Source organism: Cricetulus griseus, chromosome 5, assembly GCF_003668045.3.
Source record: "Cricetulus griseus strain 17A/GY chromosome 5, alternate assembly CriGri-PICRH-1.0, whole genome shotgun sequence".
Taxonomy (NCBI): domain Eukaryota; kingdom Metazoa; phylum Chordata; class Mammalia; order Rodentia; family Cricetidae; genus Cricetulus; species Cricetulus griseus.
Window position 1 is genome coordinate 176,644,010 of NC_048598.1, and position 24,420 is coordinate 176,668,429.

At 42.6% G+C, this 24,420-nt stretch overlaps 4 gene segments (V, D, J or C); all 4 read left to right on the top strand.

Annotated features, from left to right (window-relative positions):
- The first annotated feature begins 5,441 nt into the window (after positions 1–5,441).
- On the top strand, positions 5,442–6,112 carry LOC113838944. The segment is given in 2 exon segments: positions 5,442–5,487; positions 5,595–6,112. Coding segments are annotated over 2 exon segments (564 nt in total).
- Positions 6,113–8,852: 2,740 nt separating this feature from the next.
- Positions 8,853–15,200, top strand: LOC113838948. The segment is given in 4 exon segments: positions 8,853–8,898; positions 8,979–9,286; positions 13,810–13,925; positions 15,086–15,200. Coding segments are annotated over 4 exon segments (585 nt in total).
- A 137-nt stretch (positions 15,201–15,337) lies between these two features.
- On the top strand, positions 15,338–15,816 carry LOC113838945. The segment is given in 2 exon segments: positions 15,338–15,383; positions 15,458–15,816. Coding segments are annotated over 2 exon segments (405 nt in total).
- Positions 15,817–23,160: 7,344 nt separating this feature from the next.
- LOC113838946 lies at positions 23,161–23,590 on the top strand (the record flags this gene model as incomplete). The annotated part of the segment is given in 2 exon segments: positions 23,161–23,203; positions 23,286–23,590. Coding segments are annotated over 2 exon segments (348 nt in total), but the record flags the coding sequence as incomplete, so codon positions are not given.
- Positions 23,591–24,420: the final 830 nt, after the last annotated feature.

Here is a 24,420-nt window from a genome sequence, read left to right on the forward strand (position 1 = left end):
CAGTCACTGAGCACACAGGTCCTCACCATGGGATGGAGCTGGATCATCCTCTTCCTGGTGACAGCAGCCACAGGTAGGGGCTCCAAGTTCCAGACCTGTGGAGGGGCCATGCACTCAGGTGACAGTGACATCCACTCTGCCTTTGTCCCCACAGGTGTCCACTCCCATGTCCAGCTGCAGCAGTCTGGGGCTGAGCTGGTGAAGCCTGGGTCCTCAGTGAAGATATCCTGCAAGACTTCTGGCTACACCTTCACTATCTATCTTATGAGCTGGGTGAAACAGAAGCCAGCACAGGAGTGAATTGTATGGATTAATCCTTCTCATGATGGTACTGACTACAATCAGAAATTCAAGGGCAAGGCCCTACATACTGCAGACAAATCCTCCAGCACAGCCTACAAGGAGCTCAGCAGCTTGACATCTGAGGACTCTGCAGTCTATTACTGTGCAAGAGACAGTGTTTCAACCACATCCTGAGTGTGTCAGAAACCATGGTGGTGCAGGAAGCTGAGAAGACAGATGGGATCAGCCTGGATACTTACACAGAAATAATTATTCTGTGTGTCCCATTTTTAACCTACTCCTAACAGTCTTACATAGTGTTTGTCATTTTTTCCAAATAATATCTGATAATGAAGTGGTCCTTATTGGTTTTCATTCACTAACAGATCTTGAGGAGATTTTTATCAGTGAACACTTACATTGACATGCTTCTGCTTTAATGAAACAGAGAATAAGAAACTATGACCACACATTATAATGTGTGTGTGTGTGTGTGTGTGTGTGTGTGTGTGTGTGTGTGTGTGTGTGTGTGTGTGGCCTTGAAATCTAAGACACTAGGATTTTATTGGGAATACACTATAATATGAATTTGGCTAGGAAAATAAAAATCAACAATATCAGAACAAACAAAAACACTTTTCAAAATTCAGTGATGTATCTAACAGCACACAAAATACTTTGGTGGAAGTTGTCTCCATAAAATGTGGGGCATCTCTTTACCATTGCATTAAGTACAATTCTATGTGATCATTTATGGGGAGGTCTGATCCTTTATTTCTTTTTTGGTAGTAATCACATTTCTTCTCAATTGAGAGATGAAGATGGCCCAAATGTCACACTGTGGAGTCGTCTGGTATAGAGTCTGTTACTCTCTCAGCATTCTGGGCTCCTGATCTCATCCCAGTGGGTCAGATCATGGGGATCCTAAACTGATAATGTAAAAGACATTGATGTCATCAGGAGCCCTGGGTGATCACTGCCCTGTTTCCTGAAATTGGATTGTCTTTGCAACACATTTTGGGGTGACACTGACTGACATTGACTGGACATCAGTGTATGTCACAGGATGATCCCGCCACCCCCACACCAACACATACACAAGCTCACACACACACACACACACACACACACACACACACACACACAGAGAGAGAGAGAGAGAGAGAGAGAGAGAGAGAGAGAGAGAGAGAGAGAGAGAGAGAGAGAGAGAGAGAGAGAGAGAGAGAGAGAGAGAGAGAGAGAGAGACTGAGTAGAGTTTTGTTTTTGGAGGTATCAAGGGCCACTAATGACCTCTGCTGACTTTTGACTCTGTTATTACTTTCACATATCTGTATCTAAGCAATTCTGTCTATGTAGGATTTATTGTTTTTCTTCTGTTTTAATTAGGAGAACACACATATCTAGGCTCTATAAAAGCTGAATATCAGGAAAAATAATTCTGCCATTGACAGCAAGGCTACTGTTTTTATTAAAGAAATTTCTTGTCCACCAAGGCCCACTGTCCTGCCAATGTCTTATTTTCAGCATAAAGTTTGGACACCATCATGAACTCTTGCTTAGACATAAGCAACACAGTCAGGAAAGAGGGTTCCTTATCTGTGAATGCTGGGGAACTGTCAACCGAAAGATTAAAAGTAATATGAATGCTGAGTTGTTGTTAGATTGGACTAGCTGGACTCATGCAAGGTGCATAGGGCTGACTTCTGTGGGGACACAGCCTGGATTTCTCAAGAATAGACAAAGCTTCCATTCTCCACAGAACTCCATCTTAGGACTGCCATGGTCCATCACAGTCAGAAGAGATTCCTAGGACAACCTTCCTGACCTGTACAAAATTGCTGAGAGAGTATAAATCTGTATACAAACATTTCATAGCAACTCATACATAGGAGTGAGATTAATCAATTTGAGACCTTGTGCTATTGAAGAAACCACACAGGAACACAGTCTGAAATATCATTATGATTTACAATGAAATCAAGTCCACATGATCAACAATATTGATAAGTATTTTTTACCATGAGACATCAAAAAGGAAAACCAAATTAAATCAGTTATGCAGATCCTGGGGAGTAAGTGCAGAGGGGCCAGCAAAGGTGTTTCCTGACTCTACTCAGAGTTCATTCCTCTCAGTTAACCACACACAAGGCCCAGGAGACCATCTCCAATGGCAGTTAGAACCCTCCCCTAGAAAGATACAAGGTCATTTTATTCCAAAATATATGTCACTCTCCTGTGAATGCTGCAGAGAAGAAATTGACACAATTCAAAGACCTTCCCAATAAACATGTAGACAGTACATCTCATAAAAACTGAAATCCTCAATTGGAAACTAGGACTGGACAATCATGTCTCATGGAGAGGCAATCTCAAGGTTCTTCATGCTGAGTCTCACCCAATCAGGATAGAGGTCATGTTGGGGAGGGGACAGGTCTGAAAGGATGGAAGGACACCAGAGCAGGGTCCATGAGTGAGCCCTCATGATTTCTCTGTGTTGTTTTGTAGAGGCACACATTGCTCCTTCATTAGTTTGAAAATGTTTAAATCTAGTGACCTGATGTTCAGGAATGCTAATTGAAACACAGCCCTCACCAGACTAATAATTAATGCAAAGAAAGTGTTGAATTTCAATATTAAAAGTTACTTCCAGAAAAATAATAGTGTATAGAATTTATATATCATTGTTCTTCAATACTGGGTTTCACACACCAGACTTTTAAGGAATTAACAGTAAGCAACATCTTTAAAACAATTTTTTCAATTTAATATTTAGACTCATCATGTATAAAACTTTGCTAACTCTTCTAAAATCAAATTTGTATTGTAATGGCCTTTGTAGACCTAATAAGAGAGAGTGGTGTCTGTTGTGAAAATTCAATTAATTAAAAAATAAGTAAGACCAAATTATATCAGAAATAATTATCAATAATATTTTTAATTCTTTCCCTGTTACTTGTTTTTGTCTCTTTCATTTGGTCTAGGCATTTAAATTTCTAATACTCCCAACACAAACCTCCTTATAAAGAGCTGGAAATGAAAATAAGGCCTCCCTTTGCTCTTGAAAACTAGCACAGTCCTAAGCCCTCAGAACCTACTGAGGAGCCCAGGCCTGGATATCAAGGCTTCCCATTGAGTGATAGCACTAAAAGAAAGCCACTCACAATGGAACTGTGCATGAGGGGAGATTCCCTTGTTGCTTTTTAAAATTTAAAGTATTTTTTGAGAATTTCTCAATCTTAGTACTGTGGCAGTGTATATTCCCACTCAAATTCTTCTTGTGTCATGTGTTTTCTGGTTTTATGGTATTGAAAAACTTAGAGGTATTCTCTTGTCTCTTGAAGACTTTTTCTCCTGCTCTGGGTTCCTTAGTTGCCTATAATCCTTTGACTAGAGCTGAGGCCTGGTAAACTCTCCTCCTTCCATGTTAGCATGTCTTCTGTTTTCATTCTTGTTTGGCTCATATTTCAAGAGCCTTGTCAGGTAGACTTGATGGACGACTCATCTTCTCTAATATGTATAGGAGACATAATCTCAGAGAAGATTCACTCTTCATAAGGAGTACACACTCTTTCTACTCCATCTCCTACAACAATTACTAAACCTATGAGGCAGGATATGGGCTGTAGATGCATGAGGTGAGGCGTGGGCTTAACAACTCTGCATTTTATCTGCTGTGGTTTTCTGTAATGGTCTCCAAATTTTGCAGACAAGTTTCCTTGATCAGTGGAGATAACAACAAGTATTTGGAAGTATGAAGATGAAGAGTTGGAGTGTAGTTAGAGATCATGCTAGTTAGTGGCAGTTAAATGTTTTCCTCCAAGATCTATGATGTGAGAAACCCTGGGTAGTTGACTAGGTTTCCTGCACCAGGCAGGATTTCCTTCTTATAGGTATGGCTTTTTACCAAATGGTCAATTCATAGCATCTCCTTATATAGGTATTCCTAATCTGGATGCCAATATCTTTTACAGAAACCTATGAATGCATCTTTCAACATTAAGTTTGAAAGAATTTGAGACAGCCTGGCTTGTGGGGACTCAAGTGTTTTCCCTAATCATTAACCTGAACTACAGTCTATACAGCTAAGGAGGTGAAGCTCATAGGCACTAGCTGTGTGACACTTCCTTGAATTCATTTTTAATCATCAAAAGTCTATTTAAACTAACTTTATTACTATCAACTAGACAGTTCAGCATAAGAAGAAATCATCTTCATAATAATCCACAGGTAAAAATGTCCAGTAGAATGGGATGTTTCCACCAGATAAACACACTACATTACAGGCAGTGGGGATCTCCCTACATCCATTTACACCATGCCAGGTAGCAGAGGAAGATGGCAGAAGCAAACATGTAAAGGTGCAGTGGGAGCAAAAGACATTATGGAGTCTGTGGTCTCAGGTTTTGCCTATCATAGATTGACCCACCAGGCTGTCACCTCCTGGTGAGCTGACACCTGAAATTCACTTACCACCTAGAGCTCCTCTGACAGGGCCCCCTGCAGACAAGCAGAAGTCAAAGCTCAGCTCCACCTTGAAGTTCAGATTCTCAGTCACTCCCCATTGCTAGGCACCAAGAGGTAAACGTGCAGCAAAGGAAAACTGAATTAGAGGATAACATAAGAAATTCACAGATTGTCTGGAAAAGGCTCATGCATGTGATTAGCGGAACACTGGAATTCAGGCATGTCACATGACCTCCATACAGAAAGGGAGTTCTCAACTCAGGCCATAGCTGCACACAAAGCTATTGCTCCCCAGGGAGTTTTATGTTCATCAAGGCTGAGGTCCACACAGCAGTGCCAACTCCTACAGAAATAAGCACCGCAGAGCAATGTCACTCTGGTTTGTAATCTCAAACAAGGAGAATTAATTTGAAATGAACATCAAAATGAATCTCTTGCTTGTAAAAGATATAATGGGAGATGCTTACAAAACAGTCTAACTTAATACCCTTTCCCCAGCATTAACATTATGATCTGATTCCTCCAGAAAATTAACAAATAACACAAGACCTGCCATCTCCAGGCTCCACTACAGAGCTTGCTATAAAGCAGGAAGACATGCAAATGGCCCCTCTCTCTCCTCATGAAAAGCAGCCTCATGAAAAGCAGCAGAGGAGCTCAGCTGTGGATCCCAAGCCTTCACTCAGGGATCAGCATGGAGTTGGGACTGAGCTGCATTTTCCTTGTTGCTCTTTTAAAAGGTAATTTATGGAGAGCAGTAGATGCTGACTGTGTGAGTGGACATTAATCTGAGGAACAATGGACATGTGTGATGATTTCTTGACCAGGATTTTTTGTGTGTTTTCAGGTGTTCAGTGTGAAGTGAAGCTGGTGGAGTCTGGGGGTGGCCTGGTGAAGCCTGGAGGTACCCTGAAACTCTCCTGTGCAGTCTCTGGATTCACCTTCAGTAGCTACTGGATGAGCTGGTTCCGCCAGGCTCCCGGCAAGGGCCTGGAGTGGGTTGGAGATATTAATGAAGGTGGCAGTACCACAAGGTATGCACCATCCGTGAAGCGCCGGTTCACCATCTCCAGGGACAATGCCAAGAACACTCTGTACCTGCAAATGAACAGTGTGAAGTCTGAGGACACCGCCACTTATTACTGTGCTAGATACACAGTGAGTGATCTCAGTGTGAACCCAGACATAAACCTCACTGTGAGGCCGCTTTCAGTCACCAGGGGGCGCACAGCACACACTGAACGCAGGTCCATCCCAGGAGATTATGCAGAAAGGGTTAGAGGAAGCACCAATCAGGTGTCTGGGCTGCACTTTTTCTTGCTGTTTTCTGGAAATTCTGTCTCCACGTGTGATGTGAAGGGATAAAGTGTCCTCAAAACATTACATGTTCTCTTTGTACTATTTTAAAAATATGAAGCACAGTCCCCCATAACAAGATGCAAACCGACAGCTATGAGGACATATAGGACATTAACACAGTCACTGAAATCACATGATAAGGAATTCCTGGACTTTCCTGCGTCCTTTCTTACTCTAGGCAGAGTATTGTTCGGATTCTTGTTTATAATACTCATAAATTTTTGTATAAATGAAAACCAAGGGGAAGGTGGGGCCGAGATCATTACCATCAACCCTAGCAGGTCGGGATCCTTCCCTGAACCTTCTCTCCTCTCCTCTAACTGAGCACTGTGCGCTGTAATCCAGATGTGACCCAGCTGTGCTTTTAGCTAACTCAGTTTATTACTGCATGACTTTCATCTCTGTTCATCGTGGAAATTTGTTTAAACTGATCCCTTCAGTTGTTGAAAGATGTGAATGAGTGTGGTATCTATGGTTTCAACATTGGGGGACAAACAGATTTGCCATTGCAGCTTAGGGACAGGTCATTTGTGCTGAATTGATGGGCTTCATATTCAGTGAGAAACCCTATATTAAAGAAGGGTTATAAAGTGAGAGGGGAAAGACAGCCAATACCAACTCTTGCCTCTGTATGTGTGTATACACACAAGCACACTCATCTGTGTACACAACTGTACAAAACCACAAGACCTTAAAACAGCACAGAGAGGGAGGGAGGCAGAGAGAGAGAAAGAGAGAGAGAGAGAGAGAGAGAGAGAGAGAGAGAGAGAGAGAGAGAGAGAGTGAAAGGACATAGTAAGTGGACTTGAAGAAATAGTCTGAAGATCTAAAACAAAAGAGTCAGCATTTGGTTCATCAATTTGCCTCATTTTGGTGTTCCATAAAATACCAATTTTTGGAATTTCTACAAGAGTTTTTGCACAGCTAGTCCTTGCCTTATAGTCTATGATACTCTACTCCAGAAACCATCAATGGTTGAATGTCTGAACAAGTGTGGCATTTCCATGAAATACCATGTTGTCTCTCAACATGTAGCCTGCAGTTTCCATGTCACTGTGTAGATAAATCTGGAAGAGATTGAACGTGAAAAGAAACACAACTATTATCTCATACATCACATTTCAGTCTCAGTGATAATCAAGGACAGATAAATCCTAGAGAAGCACTGTTGAGTGAGGACGGGGACCTGGGAACATGGGTGTGCACAGGGGATGCATGGATTTCTTTGTGTCTGAAGTTATGTTAGGAAGTAGAGAGCTGGGGACTCCCCAGCATTGTGAACACTGTAATTGTCAGGTTTCTACTCACATAAATGGTTGCTCATGTGAATTTCACACAAACCTAGAACTTGATGAAGATAGAGAATTAAATGACAAACAGTGATTTGAATTGAAATTAATAAATCTATGAATGGTACAGTGAATACATCTCCCATGGAGAAAAAAACACATTTGAATTCTGAATGAGGCTGTGAGTTCATGCCAGAGAGAGATAGAATCACAGAGGACACAAGAGACAAAAATGTCCATGCTCTTGTCCTGTGTTAGATGTAGAGAGAAACATCTAATTCCAAGTCTCTTATCTATGTCACTGACTGTGACAGATCTGTGCCCCCTCAGACCAGAAATCATTTAGCATCATGATTGACATTATGAGAAATATTGAAAAATCTAACACAGGAGAGATCAATATCTGGAAAGAGCAACAGCTAAATGCTCAGTAGATGAACTGTTTCACATGGCACAAGAAATCACCATTGTTTATGTAATTATCATGCTAATAGCAGAAGTAAACAAAAATAATTTAAAGCATATTCTGAAATTATCAGAAAATTATGTTATTCTGAAGTCTTTTTCCCCCCATTTCCAAGTCATGGATTGGCTCTGAGACAGGACTTTGTTCAAGATAATGGGAGCCATCATGATGCTCTGACCATCAGCCTGGGGCCAGCAAGTGGCAGGGAGTCAGTGGGCACTAAATCAACGGTAACCTTGAGTAGGTGCACAGGAGGACAGAAAGCACTTCCTGTGAGCCATGTCTTCCTCTCCCAGCCCAGTGTGCAGAAGAAACTGCAAGACCTTGGAGCTGGCAGTTGTTGGCTTTAAGCATCAATAGTCACAAGAAAAAAGCAGACTGCATTGCTCTTTAACATCACTGAACCTGTAAAGAAATCCCTCGGCCCTGTGAACTGTGACTTTCATCATTCTCTGTCATTCTTCTCTTTCTCCAGGATGCTCAGCATTTGAGAGAATTGAGATAACTGACCATGTCTCTGCTACAGGTTATGTTTTCTGTTGCTGTTGCTTTTAAAGATTTCAGAAATAGATGGCAGTGTAAACATGAAGCTGCCAAGGTTGAATGAATAGAATATCAAATATGTGAGGCAGGAGACGGAAAGATCAGTAAATCAATCAAATACAACTCTCTTCCATGCAATTACAGACTGCGTAACTGCCAGCCTGCAAATGACACATACTGTCCATTGCTGAATTCATACAGTTCTCATTAGATGTGTTGACTACTGAGGACCTGGGTCTTCTCATGTTGGCTCCTTTCTATGGTGAGCAGAAGTGAACTTCCCTGAGACATCCTGTGTATCTCATCACAGACTGGCTCCCCCGAGACACTTAATTTATGTACTCTGTCAGAGTCAGCTTCTGGTGAGGGAATGCAAATCTCTCCTGGCTCCACCCAAGCATAGGTTGAAAAGCCAAAGCTGGGCCTGGACACTCACTGGTGTGCAGCCATGGCCCTGTTTGCCTCCTCATTCCTGCTGCTGATTGTGCCTGCATGTGAGTGCCATGGATTCCTACTGCATGAACTCCCATAATTCACTCTGTGCCAACCTTTCCTTCTCCTTTTTCCTCCACAGATGTCCTGTCCCAGGTTACCCTGAAGGAGTCTAGCCCTGGACTGTTGCAGCCTTCCCAGACTCTCAGTCTGACCTGCTCTTTCTCTGGGTTTTCACTGAGCACTTCTGGTATGGGTGTGGGCTGGATCCGCCAGCCCTCAGGGAAGGGTCTGGAGTGGCTGGCACACATTTGGTGGAATGATGATAAATACTACAACCCAACCCTGAAGAGCCGGCTCACAATCTCCAAGGACACATCCAACAACCGGGTAACCCTCAAGATCACCAGTGTGGACACTGAAGACACTGCCACATACTACTGTGCTCGAGTATTGAATACCACAGAGACACAGCCTCATTTGGTGTCTGTACAAAATTTCAGGAAGCTTCTCATCACTTTCACTTCCTAATACGGGGGGGAGAGTTACATCTTTCCTGTGAGCCTCTGGGGTTTCCTCTTCACTGCTAACTTCAGAGCCCGGGCTTCCTGTTATACACCATCATTCATTTTTAAGATGTTTAGAAATGAGTCTGTGTGTGTTTGGTTATACAATAATTGAGGAAGTCTGGTGCTCAAGCCAGGTGATTCAAAGCTATTGTTTCACTCTGTACTTTCTCTCAAATTCCCACAGCAGGAATTTCTAAATTACTGTAATTTATTCTTCATTGAATAACTCCATACTGGGGATATGGGCGTTCCTGTGTAAGCACTCACAAACTGAGACTCTGGTGAAAGGATTGCTAAGGAACCTCTGAGATATCTCAGTCTATTGCCAAGTCACTTGGTTCTCTCCACAAACTGGTGATAAGGTCATGATGCTGAGGACAACACTTGTGTATCACAGTGGACACTGGGAAGGTGATCTGATATTTAACTAGATGTTTTCTCTTCTACTGACTGGCATTCATAACTATTGAAGATATTTTTCCATGAGAACGAGAAGGGCAATAACCAACCTAGATATAAATGCTGTGAGTTATAATGGTGACCATCCCATGAGAAATGTTGTTGCAATTGTTGTGGATGTAATCGATCATTCTCTGTTTGGATTTCATGTGCTGTCCATGAGATGAAACCCATGTCGGACAATGCCAAGAAGGCCAAAAAACTGGGTCTAGATACACCATAGCCCCAGTTGAAACCACATGCTATTTTATCATAAAGGAACATGTCAATAAAATTATTCTTAATCGTGTGCCCTCTTAGGCATGTAAGTCAGGGCCTAAGTCAGCCATCAGCAGAGAACATTGTCTGTTTCCGTAAGTGGAAACTGACTTAGACAGAAACGGACAATATGTAGAGAGTGATGTATATTTGGGCACTCACTATAAATGGGTAGTCTTCATCAAACCTTAGCCTCAGGATTGTGCAAACAATTCAGGGAAGGAGGTGGAAAGATCCTAAGAGTGAGAAGTGATAAATGACTCCAAGGAAACAGTTTCCTGCACTCACAGTGGGAATTATGCACACATGAACTCACAGAGACTGTGGTAGCAAGCACAAGGCTTACACAAGTTCAAGCCAGAAGTGTTCTCAGGGCTGAGTGTTACAAGTGGACAAGAGCTCCCACTATTAACCAAGAAACTATCTGCAATTTATAACCACTAGCAAAGGAGAAATTTAGCCCAATTCAATTAGTCTCACTGGTATATTAATCACACTTCACTGGCTATATTAATTACGCCCCATGACCAGGAATTAGCAAGAAGAAAACTTGAACAATGACATTTTGGACAGCTTTTGTCTTATATAACTTTATTTAAGTTTCCTTTTTTTCATTGATATTTTTGTATGTGTACATATTTTGGTTTCTGATTTTGTATCCTTGAGAGTATGTGTGTATTTATGAGATACATAGATTGATGATAGTTTCTTGTATTTTGCTCATTTGTTTAAGGAGTGAGAGAAATAAAGGCTTTAGAGTTGTGTTGATAGGGAGGGGAGAAGTCTTGGAGTATGTGACAGAGGGGGAATATATTATCTAGAAATATTTTTCAATGAAGCAATTTTAAATAAAACATACAAGAGTCACCCCAATCAGTTATGTATCTATGGATATTCAATATATTATAACATTTGGATAGAGAGAACAAATTTATTTTTTATTCTTGTATGTACATGTGCAACCTGGTTGGAGAGTTTGCAACAATTTCCATCCAGTTACTTAACTGCACTACTCTTCCCTCTCTTATAATTTCCATCCTCCTGCACTGATGTTAATCAGGGAGGAATCTATGGAGTTTTCTAAATGTCATTGTTCAGACATTTTCTCAGAATATGTGCAGAGTCATCAGAGATAGGAGATAATACTTCAGTTTCCATCAGCTCATTTGTCATTGTCCTCCATGACATCATCAAGACTGTCTTCATGACCCATGTCTCTGCTGTAATTCTGATTTCATTCCCATTGCAGGTCTCTGTGGTTCAGACTTCCTAGAGTTGGTCCGTTTTGATTATCTCTAAGAAGATTTGTCACTACTAATCTGTTTTGACAATTACAGACCCATTTCATCCCTAAGTTCAAAATGGTTGTGCCTCTAAAGTCACTCAGGCCCTGAGCTGTTTCAATATTTAATCATTTTGATCAATATCTCACTCTTTTGTAAAGTCACTAAGTATTTTTATTGCATAAGTAAAACAATGCAGAGTGAGTGATCTACCAGAAATAAAAGTAATTAAATTTGCCAATCAGGAAAGCATAGACCTTTATTTGTGTGATTGTTAGCAGATTATCCATGGGATTTCCCTAGTAGTATTGTGTTAGAGATTCAGGAGGAACCAAGAGAAAGGCAAAATCAATCTCCTGTACCCCAGAATCCTAAGAAATCTAAACTCTCCCTTCCTCTTCCCAGGGTACATACTGGGCTCAGACCTGAGCAATGTGAATTTTATCACATGCATTTTTACAGTTGGATCATTCTAGCATTTCCCACTTCACATTGTTCAACAATTAAAAGCAATTTCTGAACTTTGTGACCTGTGTTTATATAGACTGCTAAATTTCCAGGAAATGAGTCTTGGGCATGCCTTTAGTGGAGTATTTACACTAGCTTTGTCCCTGGATGTTCCTGTGACGGTAGTTCTTCAGTAGGTTAATTGAGTTAGGGAGATACACCCTATGTGTAAGTATTCATCTCTTTCTTATAATAAGCAATATTCCTTGATAACACCATTAATTGGGTTAGGTAGGCCGTTTCCATTATACGAATTGTAACAGTTGTCAAGGCAGAACCAGAGTCTATGTTAACTGGAGAAAGGTGGTGCTCTTTTGCTTTATGCTGTATGTCATTCAATCTGTTGGGCTCAGGAATAATTTATATGAAGAACAGATTGATCTTGTCCTGTATATGCAAACTTGACATTTGGTTTTATTTGTGAAATAAGTAAAACTATTAGTATTAGTGATCATCTTTGATCATTAACCCTCCTGAGCATAAAAGCATGCCAGCTAATAAAAATGAGGCTGCTTTGTATTTGTGAACCCTGACACAGGACCAGCAGGGGGCGCAGGTCACACATGGAGGGAGGGACAGGGCAGGAATAGGTGTAGACATGACTGAGGGCTGGTTTTTGTGGTCACAGCTGTCGCCCCATCTGCTGATTTCTCAGGATATTCTCTGTGTTTATGTTCTGTGAAATCTGAGACAACAGAGTTCTCTTCTGCCACAATTTACAATATATACACCACACAAGTTAACGTGAATTACATGGAAATAACTCACCTCTGAGACCTAGGTTTTAACCCTGTGTGACAAGGTTAAGGCTGCTAGTGAATGAAAACAAGAAATAAAATTTAAAAAAAAGCATGACTTGCAGCAGGTATGGTGGAGGAGTAACTTTATTATAGGTATGTCAGAGAGCATAGCCAGAGGCTTGGACATCTGTGAGAGTCCAGAGTGGACACTACCCTGGGTCATGTGACGAGTGGGGGAAGTGGTAAGGGGAGGGAACACAGGGGACCCAGGTGAAGCAATCAGGACGCCCAAAAAAGATGAAAAGGACCAGGTAACTGAAACAGTTGGATTATATACAGAAGAGCAGCTCAGGTAGGGAAGCCCAGCCCAGGGCTGGAATGTTTAGGGTGTGTAGAAGGAGATGCCAGCCAGGAGGACCCTGTAAGAGGTAGGGACTGAGGGAGGCAGGGAGATATGGTGTTCACTTTCGGCCGTGATATTTTTAATTGGCACCTCATTCATTTGTCCCAGGTTTGAAAGCTAACATCTCAGGCTTTTACTAATAATAAACAAATGATTAGAAGCTATGTGTAATCTTCTCTATGACTACTTCCTGCCACACTGAGGCATCATTGTTGGGTGGTGTAATGGTTGACTGTAATAGATTCCATGAAAACCTGGATAAAGGGAAGTCAGGTATTTATTTGGAACTTACTCATGAATAAAAATAGACAGAGAACCACTGAGGTCTTCTGCCCAGAGATCTGGAAGCTGAGACCTGATCTGCAAACACAGTTGAGGACAAGAGCTCCCCTCTCAGTCTGCATGCAGCACCTGAGTCTCCAACAGGAAGGGGCTGGAACCTAAAAGACTATTGGGTGGGTGAATTCCCACAACAGGGTGGGGCCAAAAGAAGCTGGAATGCTGGCCCTGTGCAGGCCGATCAGGTTCTAAGGAAACTTCTAGGCTAGAGACATGTGGGCCTTAGTTGGAGCAATTTGTGAGCCTGGACCCTAGGAGATGAGCCATTTTAAACCTGTTTCAGGATGCAAATTTTGAGGGAAAGCCTGGAGCAGTCTGCATTTGGTTTAGATGTGATGCAATATATAGACTAGGGAGAAAGCTCAAATAAGAGGTTTAGGGAAATTTTGCTCTCGGTGTACATTTGAAAATTTAGGCCCATGGACTTTCTGAATCAGAGAAGATGGATCCAAGACCAGGAAATGAGGACAGAGACAGAGACAGTGAGACAGACAGTGAAGAAGATCCCACTTTCAGGATTCAGGAAATCAAGTAGGTGTTCTGGAAACAGGTAGAAAAAAAGGTGTCCTGAAAGATTCTCTGACTGAGGGATTGCCTGGGCTTATCAGGACCTGGAAGGACCACAATGTTCCAGGAGCCAAGGATTCTGACCTGGAAACCTATGACATTTTCCTCTCAATGTAGCAGGACTGGACCAACTCCATGATGCCTCACAAAATGTGATGGGTCAAGCAATAACAAGATGGTTAATTTTCAAAGTGCAGTGACTCAGCATGCCATAATTCTCTGTAGTCACTCTGCAGAAGCAGAGGGTAGTGACAAGCTAGATCCAGCTGCCAGCAGGTAAATCCCCGGCCAGTTGAGAGGAACATTAGTAATGATACAGGAAGCACGGAAAATCATTCTCTGTCACATCCATTCAGTGTTCCCTGGAAAACAAGCACCCCTTTCCCACGCAGCTGAGCTCTGTGAACACTGCTCAAGCTACACTGTGAATGTTGAGTGTGAACTAATACATACTAACTTGCATTGGTGCTCAGGACCAGCAGGGGTCACAGTGAAGCCAAAAATCAGCAGGACAGAAATGAGATGAGGATAGGAGGGGACTCCATGTTCTCTGTGGAATTGGTATAAAAGCCTATCCATGAACAGCACCTATTGAAGGTTGTGTGTGAATTCCCCAATATTCAAACACAGTAAAACTCTTTGTTAAATATTGCACATTTTATTTTCTTGTTTGTTTTATTAAGATTTATTTATTTTTGGTATTTGAAATTTTTTCATATAGTATTTTCAGATCACAATCTCACTGCCCAATTCCTCCCTGATCTTTACTATCTCCTTACCACTCAACTCCACAGCCTTTCTTTGTCTCTATAAAAAGAAACACATCGACAAAAAAAGAAAGAATACAAGACCAAATGCACACACACACACACACACACACACACACACACACACACACACACACAAACATGGGAAACACAGAGCTGCAAACAGCTGGAAAAGCAAAGCAAACATTGTTCCTCCATGAGAGAAGAATACAAATTCTGCTAATTTCAGGAGCTTTGGAAATATCCAATCATAATTATTAGTACCAATGGAACTTAATCTCTTCACCTGAAGGACCAAATATCTCAAGTTCCAATTCTATTTGTAAATTGAAAGATTAGGCCTTGATGTTTCTGTAGGGTCTGCACAGGTCTCAGGAATGGATCCTTCATCAGACAGGATGAAGATTTGGACCTCAGCATCCTGCTGCTTGACCCAGGTGTCCTCTACCTCCTCATTCTCCAGCTGGACTAGGTTCTTATCTAAGAAGCACCCTGATCTTGAATATGCAAATCACAGGAGACTATGGTGGTAAATACAGGGATGTCTACACCACCAACAACGTATGATCAGTGTCCTCTCCACAGTCACTGAGCACCCAGGTCCTCACCATGGGATGGAGCTGTATCATCCTCTTCCTGGTGACAGCAGCTGCAGGTAAGGGGCACCAAGTTCCAGAGTTAATGGTGGGGAATGTACTCAGGTGACATCCACTCTGCATTTCTCTCCAGGTGTCCACTCCTGGGTCCAGCTCAAGCAGTCTGGGGCTGAGCTGGTGAAGCCTGGGGCCTCAGTGAAAATATCCTGTAAGACTTCAGGCTACACCTTCACTTATGGTTATATGCACTGGGTTGAGCAGAAGACTGGGCAGGGCCTGGAGTGGATTGGAAGAATTGATCCTGATAGTGGTAACACTAAGTACAATCAGAAGTTCCAGGGCAAGGCCACACTGACTAGAGACAAATCCTCCAGGACAGTCTACATGGAGCTCAGCAGCCTGACATCTGAGGACTCTGCTGTCTATTACTGTGCAAGAGACACAGTGTTGCAACCACATCCTGAGTTTGTCAGAAAACCTGGAGGAACATGAAACTGAGAGGACACAGAAGATTAGCCTGGGGACTTTCTCAGAATTCATAAATTTGGGTGCCCCTTTTTCATCCTCCTCCTAACAGTCCTATAGGGTGTTTGTCAAGCTTTCCAAATGTCATCTGAGAATGAAGTGGTGATGACTGAGTAAGCCCTGTGGTCCTGCAGTAACTAGACATTGAGGAGATCTGTATCAGTGACCACCTCCATTGACATGCTTCTGCTTTAATGAAACAGAGAAAAAGACGCTGTGACAATACATTATGAGGTGTGTGTGTGTGTGTGTGTGTGTGTGTGTTTTAAATCTAAGATACTAGAATTGTTATTGGCGTATCTGGGTATACACTATAATATGAATTTTGCTAGGAAAATAAAAGTCAACAATAGCTGAACAAACAAAAACAACTTTCATTAAATTCAGTAATGTATCTAACAGCTCACCAAATACTTTGGTGGAAGTTTTCTCCATAGATTTGTGGTGTCTCTTTATGTTTCCTCATAATTTAAATTCTATATAATCATTTATAGGTAAGTCTAATCCTGTATTGCTTTTGTTGGTAGCAATCAAATTTTGTCTCATTTGAGAGATTACGATGGAGACAAATGTCATTTTGTGAAGTCCTCTCCATATAGAATCTGTCACTTTGGAGACATTCTGGGCTCCTGCTCATATAACATGGGCCAGAGGAGCGGGATTGGAAACTGGTGATGTAAAAGGCGTTGATGTCATCAGGAGCCCAGTTGATCATTCCCCTGTTTCCCCATTTTCATTGTCTTTGTCACAAGTTTTATTTTCACACTGATTGACACTGACTGGACAACAGTGTATTGCACATGATAACCACACCCCCCCACACCAACACATGCACAAGCACACACACACACACACACACACACAAGCACACACACAGACACACACAAACACACACACACACACACAAACAGAGAGAGAGAGAGAGAGAGAGAGAGAGAGAGAGAGAGAGAAGAGATTGAGAGAGATTTTTATTTTTATAGGTGTCATGGCCAACTTATATCCATTCTTTTTTCTTTTTCTTTTTCTTTCTTTCTCTCTTTTTTTTGGTTTGTCAAGACTGGTTTCTCTGTGGCTTTGGAGGCTGTCCTGGAACCAGCTCTTGTAGACCAGGCTGGTCTCAAACTCACAGAGATCCTCTGCCTCTGCCTCCTGAGTGCTGGGGTTAAAGCATTGCCTCCAATGCCCGGCAAGAGGCTTCTAGTCTCCCCTTCAGGGAATCAAACCTTGGTCTCCCAAGTGATAGGCAGGGATACTCAGCACTCTCCTACCGAGGACAACTGCTATATCCACTCTTAATTTTGGACTCAGTTATAACTTTCATATATCTGTATCTAAGCAATTCTGTCTATGTAGGCTTTTTGTTTCTGTTCTGTTTTATTTAGTAGAACACATACCTTGGCTCTACATAAGCTGAATGTCAGAAAAAATAATTCTGCCATTGATGGCATGGCTACGAGCTGACAATTTTAATTACAAAAATTTCTTTTCCTCCAAGGCCCAGTGTCCTCTCAATGGTATATGTGCAGTATAAAGTTCATCACCATCATGAACTCTCTTGCTCAGATATAAACCACAGCCTCCGGATAGAAAGTAAAGAGGATTCCTTATCTGTATATCCCTGGGAACTCTCAGCTGAAAGACTAACAGTGATATGAAGGTTGGGTTGTTGTTAGACGTGAACTTTCTGGACTAATGCAAGGTTCATAGGGCTGACTTCTGTGGGGAGAGAATGGATTTCTCAAGAACAGTCAAAACTTCCATTCTCCACAGAACTCCATCTTATGTCTACCCTGCTGCATTACAGTCACACAAGGTTCTTCAGACAACCTTCCTGACCTGTAAAAGATTGCTGATATAGAATAAAACTGTCTACAAACATTTCAGAGCAATCCCTACATGGAGTGACAATAATCGATTGGAGACCATGTTCTGTCAAAGAAAACACAGAAGTACACAGTCTGATATTGTGTATTATGATTTTCAAATGACAACAAGTCCATATGATCAATAACATCGCTAAGTATTTTTGCTATGAGGCATCAAAAAAGAAAACCAAAATAAAGGATTCATGAGCCTGGGGAGTAAGTGCAGAGAGGCCAGCAAGGGTGTTTCCTGATTCTACTCAGAGTTTGTTCCTCTCAGTTAACCACATACAAGGCCCAGGAGACCATTTCCTATGGCAGGTTGAACCCTCCCCTAGTAGGATATAAGATCAGTTAGTTCATGGAATCTGTGTCACTCTCCTGGGAATGCTACAATAACAGAAATAACACTTTTCTGTCCCGCGCAATGGCCTCGCCAGCAAGAACGACACAGGACATTCGGATCCTTCTGTAGTAACGCTTTTAATGCGTCTTGAGAGGAGAGCATAAGCTTACCAGAGCGGAGACCCCGAGCCAAGAATCCCGTCCCCTAATAAAGGCTGGCAGCTGCCGCCTGGGACGTGTCACCCTATGATTGGCTGCAGCTGATCAGGCCATATGATGCCACGGAATAGGCAGAGATCAAGGAATGAAAAATTACCCAGCGCCTGCGCAATAATCTTGTTTACATTCAGTGCCTGCAGGCATCATCATTGTAATGGAGAATGCAGGGACGGCTCCCTACATCTCCCCCCTTTTTTATTAATTAATGATAAGGCTTTATATTTTTACAAGCGAATAGGTCACCCATATGTTGAGGGATAGAGGCAGAGGTTGTACCTTCCCAATCAAACATTAAGACTGTGTACAAGAGTCGCCATCAGGCTGTTAGCTTGACCCGAAGCGCTCTTGACCTGTCCTCTGCCGTTTTTCTGGGAAAGGGAGACTCGGGCAGGCAACCCTTATGCAGGACAACATGCCTCCCAGAGAAGCCTGCATACTGGGCAACTCTCTGTGCGATGCCTTGCTCAACATCCCTCATGGGCTGCTCAAACCAGACATTCTACCCTGTGCAATGAGCCTAGGCTCCGGGTGTGCAAGAGCTGTCTGGCCGGCGGCCTATTGCTTAAGCATAGTTAGCCAAATATCAGTGGAAGCCCCTTGTTCCAAAGCTACAAGTGCTTGGGCGATAACCATCTTGTCTCTCTTAGTTTGAGCCCTGAGCCTACAGACCAGCCAGAGAAGCAACATCAATCCGCAGCAAATGGCTGCACCAAACAATCCCATCCCCACCCATTCCTTAAAATAGGAGACAGCTGAAGCGATCCATGATGACAATCCCTCCGTCAAGGACAGGAGTTAATCTGGATAATAGTGGCTCTCAACTCCCGGGGAGAGGGTGGAGTTCCGACTTTTGAAGGTCCGAAGTGGCTCTTCGGGTGAGTCTTTTCGGGATCCACAGGGGATTCTCTTCATCCTGTGGAAAAACACATATAGCTCCCCTGGATCTTATGAGAATAGGATCCGGGCCTCTCCAAAGACCAGTTAAGATATCCTTCTATTTTACCATTTCCTTTGGCCTTTCAAGTTCTGAGGTGTGGCGCTTGGCCGCAGTATGGCCCTGAGCGTCAATGTTTATGAGGCTTTCCCCAGGCATTCCAGGCCTCTAAGCAGGGTTGAATCACATGTGCAGCCTTTTCCCCTATCAAAGACTGGGAAAGCCATCTGTAATTTTCTCCGCTCCTCTAATGGTAAAAAGGAGTCGGTACCAAATAATGGGGGTGCTGATGGAGGTACACCCGCTGGATTAACAGGCGATGGCCTCATATTTGCTTTCACTTTTCTATCAGGGTGGTATCTGTCCTCTTCATATCGTGCTGCCTCCTCCTCTAGCTCTGCTTCCTCGCTAGAGTCTAAAATCTCAGAGTCTGAGCTGCTCAGCTCCAAGGCCTCTAATTTCATTGTAGGGCAGAGGCTACGTTTTGAGTCTTTATTTCTCTTAAATTTACCGGGGTGTGACTGGTTATTCCCTATTTTCTCTCCCCCTTTTTTTTGTATCCTGGGGAGGGCCTTTTTCCTTAGACATGTCCTTTCTTTTTTGAGCTCCTAATCTCTCATCTCGTTTGGTTTTTGATATATTATCCTGTACCTCTTTAAGCGTTTTTTGACTCTCTGTTACCATGGGACGGCAAGCCTTAATCTCTAGACAGTTTTTAATTAGGTCTCTCTGTTTTGAAGAGCCCATTTTGTTGGAGGCTACCTGGGGTAAGCTTGGTCTCGAACTGGAACACCAGCCATGGTGGGCACAATATAAGACCAATGTAATAAAGACTAGAATTAAGGCTTTTACTGATCCATCCCATAGTGGTGACAAATTAAAAGCAAAGTCAAAAAAGAAGGTGTCAGAATAAAGCATACCTCTCCGAACTTACCACCCTGTAGTTCTGAATCTGCCCCGTCCAAGGGGTCTCCGCAGTGCCGGCGATGTTAACAAGTTCCCGGGTTTCGGCACCAGATGTCCAGCGCAATCGCCTCGCCAGCAAGAATGACACAGGACATTCGGATCCTTCTGTAGTAAAGCTTTTAATGCATCTTGAGAGGAGAGCATAAGCTTACCAGAGCGGAGACCCCTAGCCAAGAATCCCGTCCCCTAATAAAGGCTGGCAGCCGCCGCCTGGGACGTGTCACCCTATGATTGGCTGCAGCTGATCAGGCCATATGATGCCACGAAATAGACAGAGATCAAGGAATGAAAAATTACCCAGCGCCTGCACAATAATCTTGTTTACATTCAATGCCTGCAGGCGCCATCATTGTAATGGAGAATGCAGGGATGGCTCCCTACACTTTTCAAAGACTCTCTCAATCGCCATGAAGCCAGTTTAGAGTTCAGAGTAGAAAGAATTTCTCTATTGGAAAACCACGACATGCATTTGTCGACAGCAGATTGGGTTCTAGAGCACAAGGAGGTGTGCATGCGGTACAATCCCTAACCTAGAACCTGTCTCCTGTTCATAACATCTTTAAATTGAAAAAAATGACATTTCTCAAAGGGTGACAAGTAGAGGAAACCAATTAGTCCTAGGCACAGGCTTCATTTCCATCAGCAGATGCCATCAGGATCTAATCAAATACCTTTGGAAGATTCCCTGTGCCATGATATCACATGGCTTTATTTCTATTTTATACATTTATCTATTTATCTCTTATTTTATCCTAGACTTCCTTTGCCTATATAGAATAGCTTCTCATTTTGTCTTTTTATAGGATTCCTGAGTATATAAATCTGGTGGTCTTTGCAACCACCCCTATTTCTTGTGCCTTTTCTTGGGCTCTTGTCATTCAGTTTTTTGTATGTTTTGTCCTGTTCAAATGTGTTAATTTTTATCTAATTTAACTTTATTGTATTTTATTCACTACAATTTGATTTCAAAAGACAGCAAAGTGATGAATATGGATCGGGGGACTTGGGAGTTGAGGAGGGAGGAGGAAGTATGGGAAGAAGCTTCTTCCATCAGCATGTGTTTCCTCTACATTGCACAGTCAGGAAGGAGGAAGAAGTATGATGGGGAAGTGCTTCTGTGTATGTGTTTGTCTTGCTGGATGATAAATAAAATACTGTGTGGGCAATGAGACAGCAAGTTAGACTAAGAGTCAAAGAGGATTTTGGGAAATGTAGTAGAGAAGTGGTGACCCAGGCAGGAAGTGACATAGCAAAGGAGACTCGTTTAAGCAAGGAGAAACAGGATGTGTTCCTTTTTTCCCCTTTGCTTCCTGCAGCAGTGATGTGATCCACCAGTAAGGGAGAGCACCAATGGAATTTGTGTGATAATATAAGTCTTATAAAACATATAGATTTATGATAAGTAAGACTGAGCTAACAGATGAGAATCCTAGTCATTGGCCAAGCAGCATTGTACTCAATACAAGTGTCTCTGTGCATTAATTGGGGCCCTAAATCAGGCAGGCAGGTGGCATAGAGTGCACACGTGGTGTTGGGGGCTTGGAGGCTTTTGGCAGAAAGATTTATCATAACAGAAGTAGGTATGGACCCCATGCTACAATGACATGACAGCGTGTTAAGTTTCTAGGAAAGATGGGAAAACATTACTTGGCTGGAAAAGGGAAGAAAAACTTGAGCAGTGTGGTCTTCCTAATCAGAAACTGGGAACTCAGGAAGCCAAATGTGAATAGTAGATTGGAGTTGACATCAGACCTAAAAATACAGAAGCAGCAATTACATTCATAGCAGCATTATTCGTAAAATCCAGAACTTCGTAATAAACTAGATGCCCCTTAACCAAATAATGGATGAAGAAACTGTGATATATTTACACAATGGAGTACTACTCAGCAGTAACAACCAAAGACATCCTAAAATCTGCAGACAAATGGACTAAGGTAGAAAAAAAAAAACAGCCTGATTGAGGAAACCCATTCCCACGAAACAAATATAGTATGTACTCAATCATAAGTGGATACCAGAAATGAAGCAAAAGATCCACAGACTACAATCCTCAACCCCAGAGAAGCTTTAACCCTCTACCATAAACAGAGAGAAGCAGATGCAGAAATCCACAACTAACCAATGGGCCAAGCTCCTGGGGTGCAATCAAAGTGAGGGAGGAAGGATGATATGAACAAAGGGGTCAAGATCATGATGGGGAATTCCACAGAATCAGCAGACCTGAGACAGTGAGAGATCAGTGACTCTGGTCTGACTAACGGGGAACCTGCATAAGACTGAACAAGACTCCCTTAATATAGGTGACAGTGGTGCAGCTGGGACAATACATGACGCCACTGATGGTGTGAACAAGATCTAACTCTAATGCACAATCAGACTTAGTGGATCCCATTCTACATGGAGAGAGAACCTGCCCAGCCTAGACACAGGGGTGCCAGGGGGTGGGGAGGCACCTTGGTCAGCCTCAAGGAGATGATGGACAGAATTAGTAGCTTCCTAGGGAAGGACTTATACTCTACAAGGAGCAAATGGAAGGTGGGGGGGAGTGGGAGAGGGAAAGGGAGAGTAGGGAGGAGAAACTGGAATTTGAATATAGAATTAATTAATTAAAGAATAATAATATATAAATTGTTAAGAAATAAATGAATGGAAAAAAGCAAAAATATACATAGGAGCAGAAGATTGGGGGGCATTGGTCTAGGAAATGGAGGTGGGGTCATGCCAGTGTGTGTGTCCTGTGAGCCCTGTGGTCCCCAAACTGTTTTACCTCAGACACACACTATAGAAAATGAGACACAGTGATGGCTGTGTTGCAATGAGGAAATGGAGTGGTATCCACCCTCCTCTTTTATAAGGACAAGGCTGACTCCCCACATGCAAATTCATCTTCTAGCTCTAAGTTAAACCCTGTGCTGAGCTGTGGGAGCTCACATCTCTCTCACAGGAGGCTGACCTCTGAGAAAAGGGGGTGCAGCCTAGAAGATGAGACTGTTGGGTCTTCTGTACCTGGTGACAGCCCTTCCTGGTGAGTGTGACCATTTCATACATGTGTCCATGAGAGGATGTGACAATATGTGATTGACAGAATTGACTCTTCCTGTCTGCAGGTGTCCTGTCCCAGATCCAGCTTCAGGAGTCAGGACCTGGCCTGGTGAAGCCCTCACAGTCGCTGTCCCTCACTTGCTCTGTCACTGGTGACTCCATCACCAACAGTGGTTACTGGTGGACCTGGATCAGGCAGTTCCCAGGGAAGAAGCTGGAGTGGATGGGGTACATAGGTTATAGTGGTGGTAACAGCTACAACCCATCCCTCAAGAGCCGCATCTCCATCACCAGAGACACAGCCAAGAACCAGTTCTTCCTGCAGCTGAACTCTGTGACCACTGAGGACACAGCCACATATTACTGTGCAAGACACACAGTGAGGGGACTTCAGCATGAGCCCAGACAAAAACCTCCCTGCAGAGGAGCTCTGGGCCAGCAGGGGGCGCTCAGCCCTTTACCAACCCTAAGATCTCAGAGCAGGGAATGAAAAACACCTGGTTTGCTCTGATTTTTCTTCCCACTCCCTAAGCACAGAGAACACAGTGAATCTTTTCTCTCTGTGTTGCTGAAATGCCATGTTTATGTTTATTTGTTCCTCACTCTGTTTCTGAAGACAGGATACACAGTAGTATTTCTTGTACTTTTGGTTGTGAATCTAACCCAAGCCAGCTGAGCCATCTCTCTTGTCTTGGGAATTTGTTTTTTAAAATCAAACCATATTTTTGAAAGACAACTTACCATGGCCTTACAGTAGTTTAACCATTAAAAACTAAATTCTATGTTGAATTTTCCATTACTTCCATCCTTGGATACATCTGAATGTTATAGCACTTCCTAGAGTATTGACAGGAAGCAGTTGTGGCTGTGCCTAAGGAATGTGCCAAGACTGAGTGGGGTCCACACATCACTGCAGCTGTATGACCCACGCCACAAGGCAGAGCAGGGATTTCCTGAGGTAAACTGCACATAGATAAGGTACAAAATCTGTTGTGAGGTTGGCACTCACTCCCAATGCTGGGATATATTGTCCAACCAGTACTTAAATTTGCACTGATATTAAAACCATCAAATTAAACAAATTCTCCTGTGTTTACACTTATAAACAATATTCGTTAACTGTGTCAAAAAGAAGGTACTGGACTACTGGAGACAGAATTTGCAATAGGGACTTGAACTCCAGCATCAGCATTGGTAGGT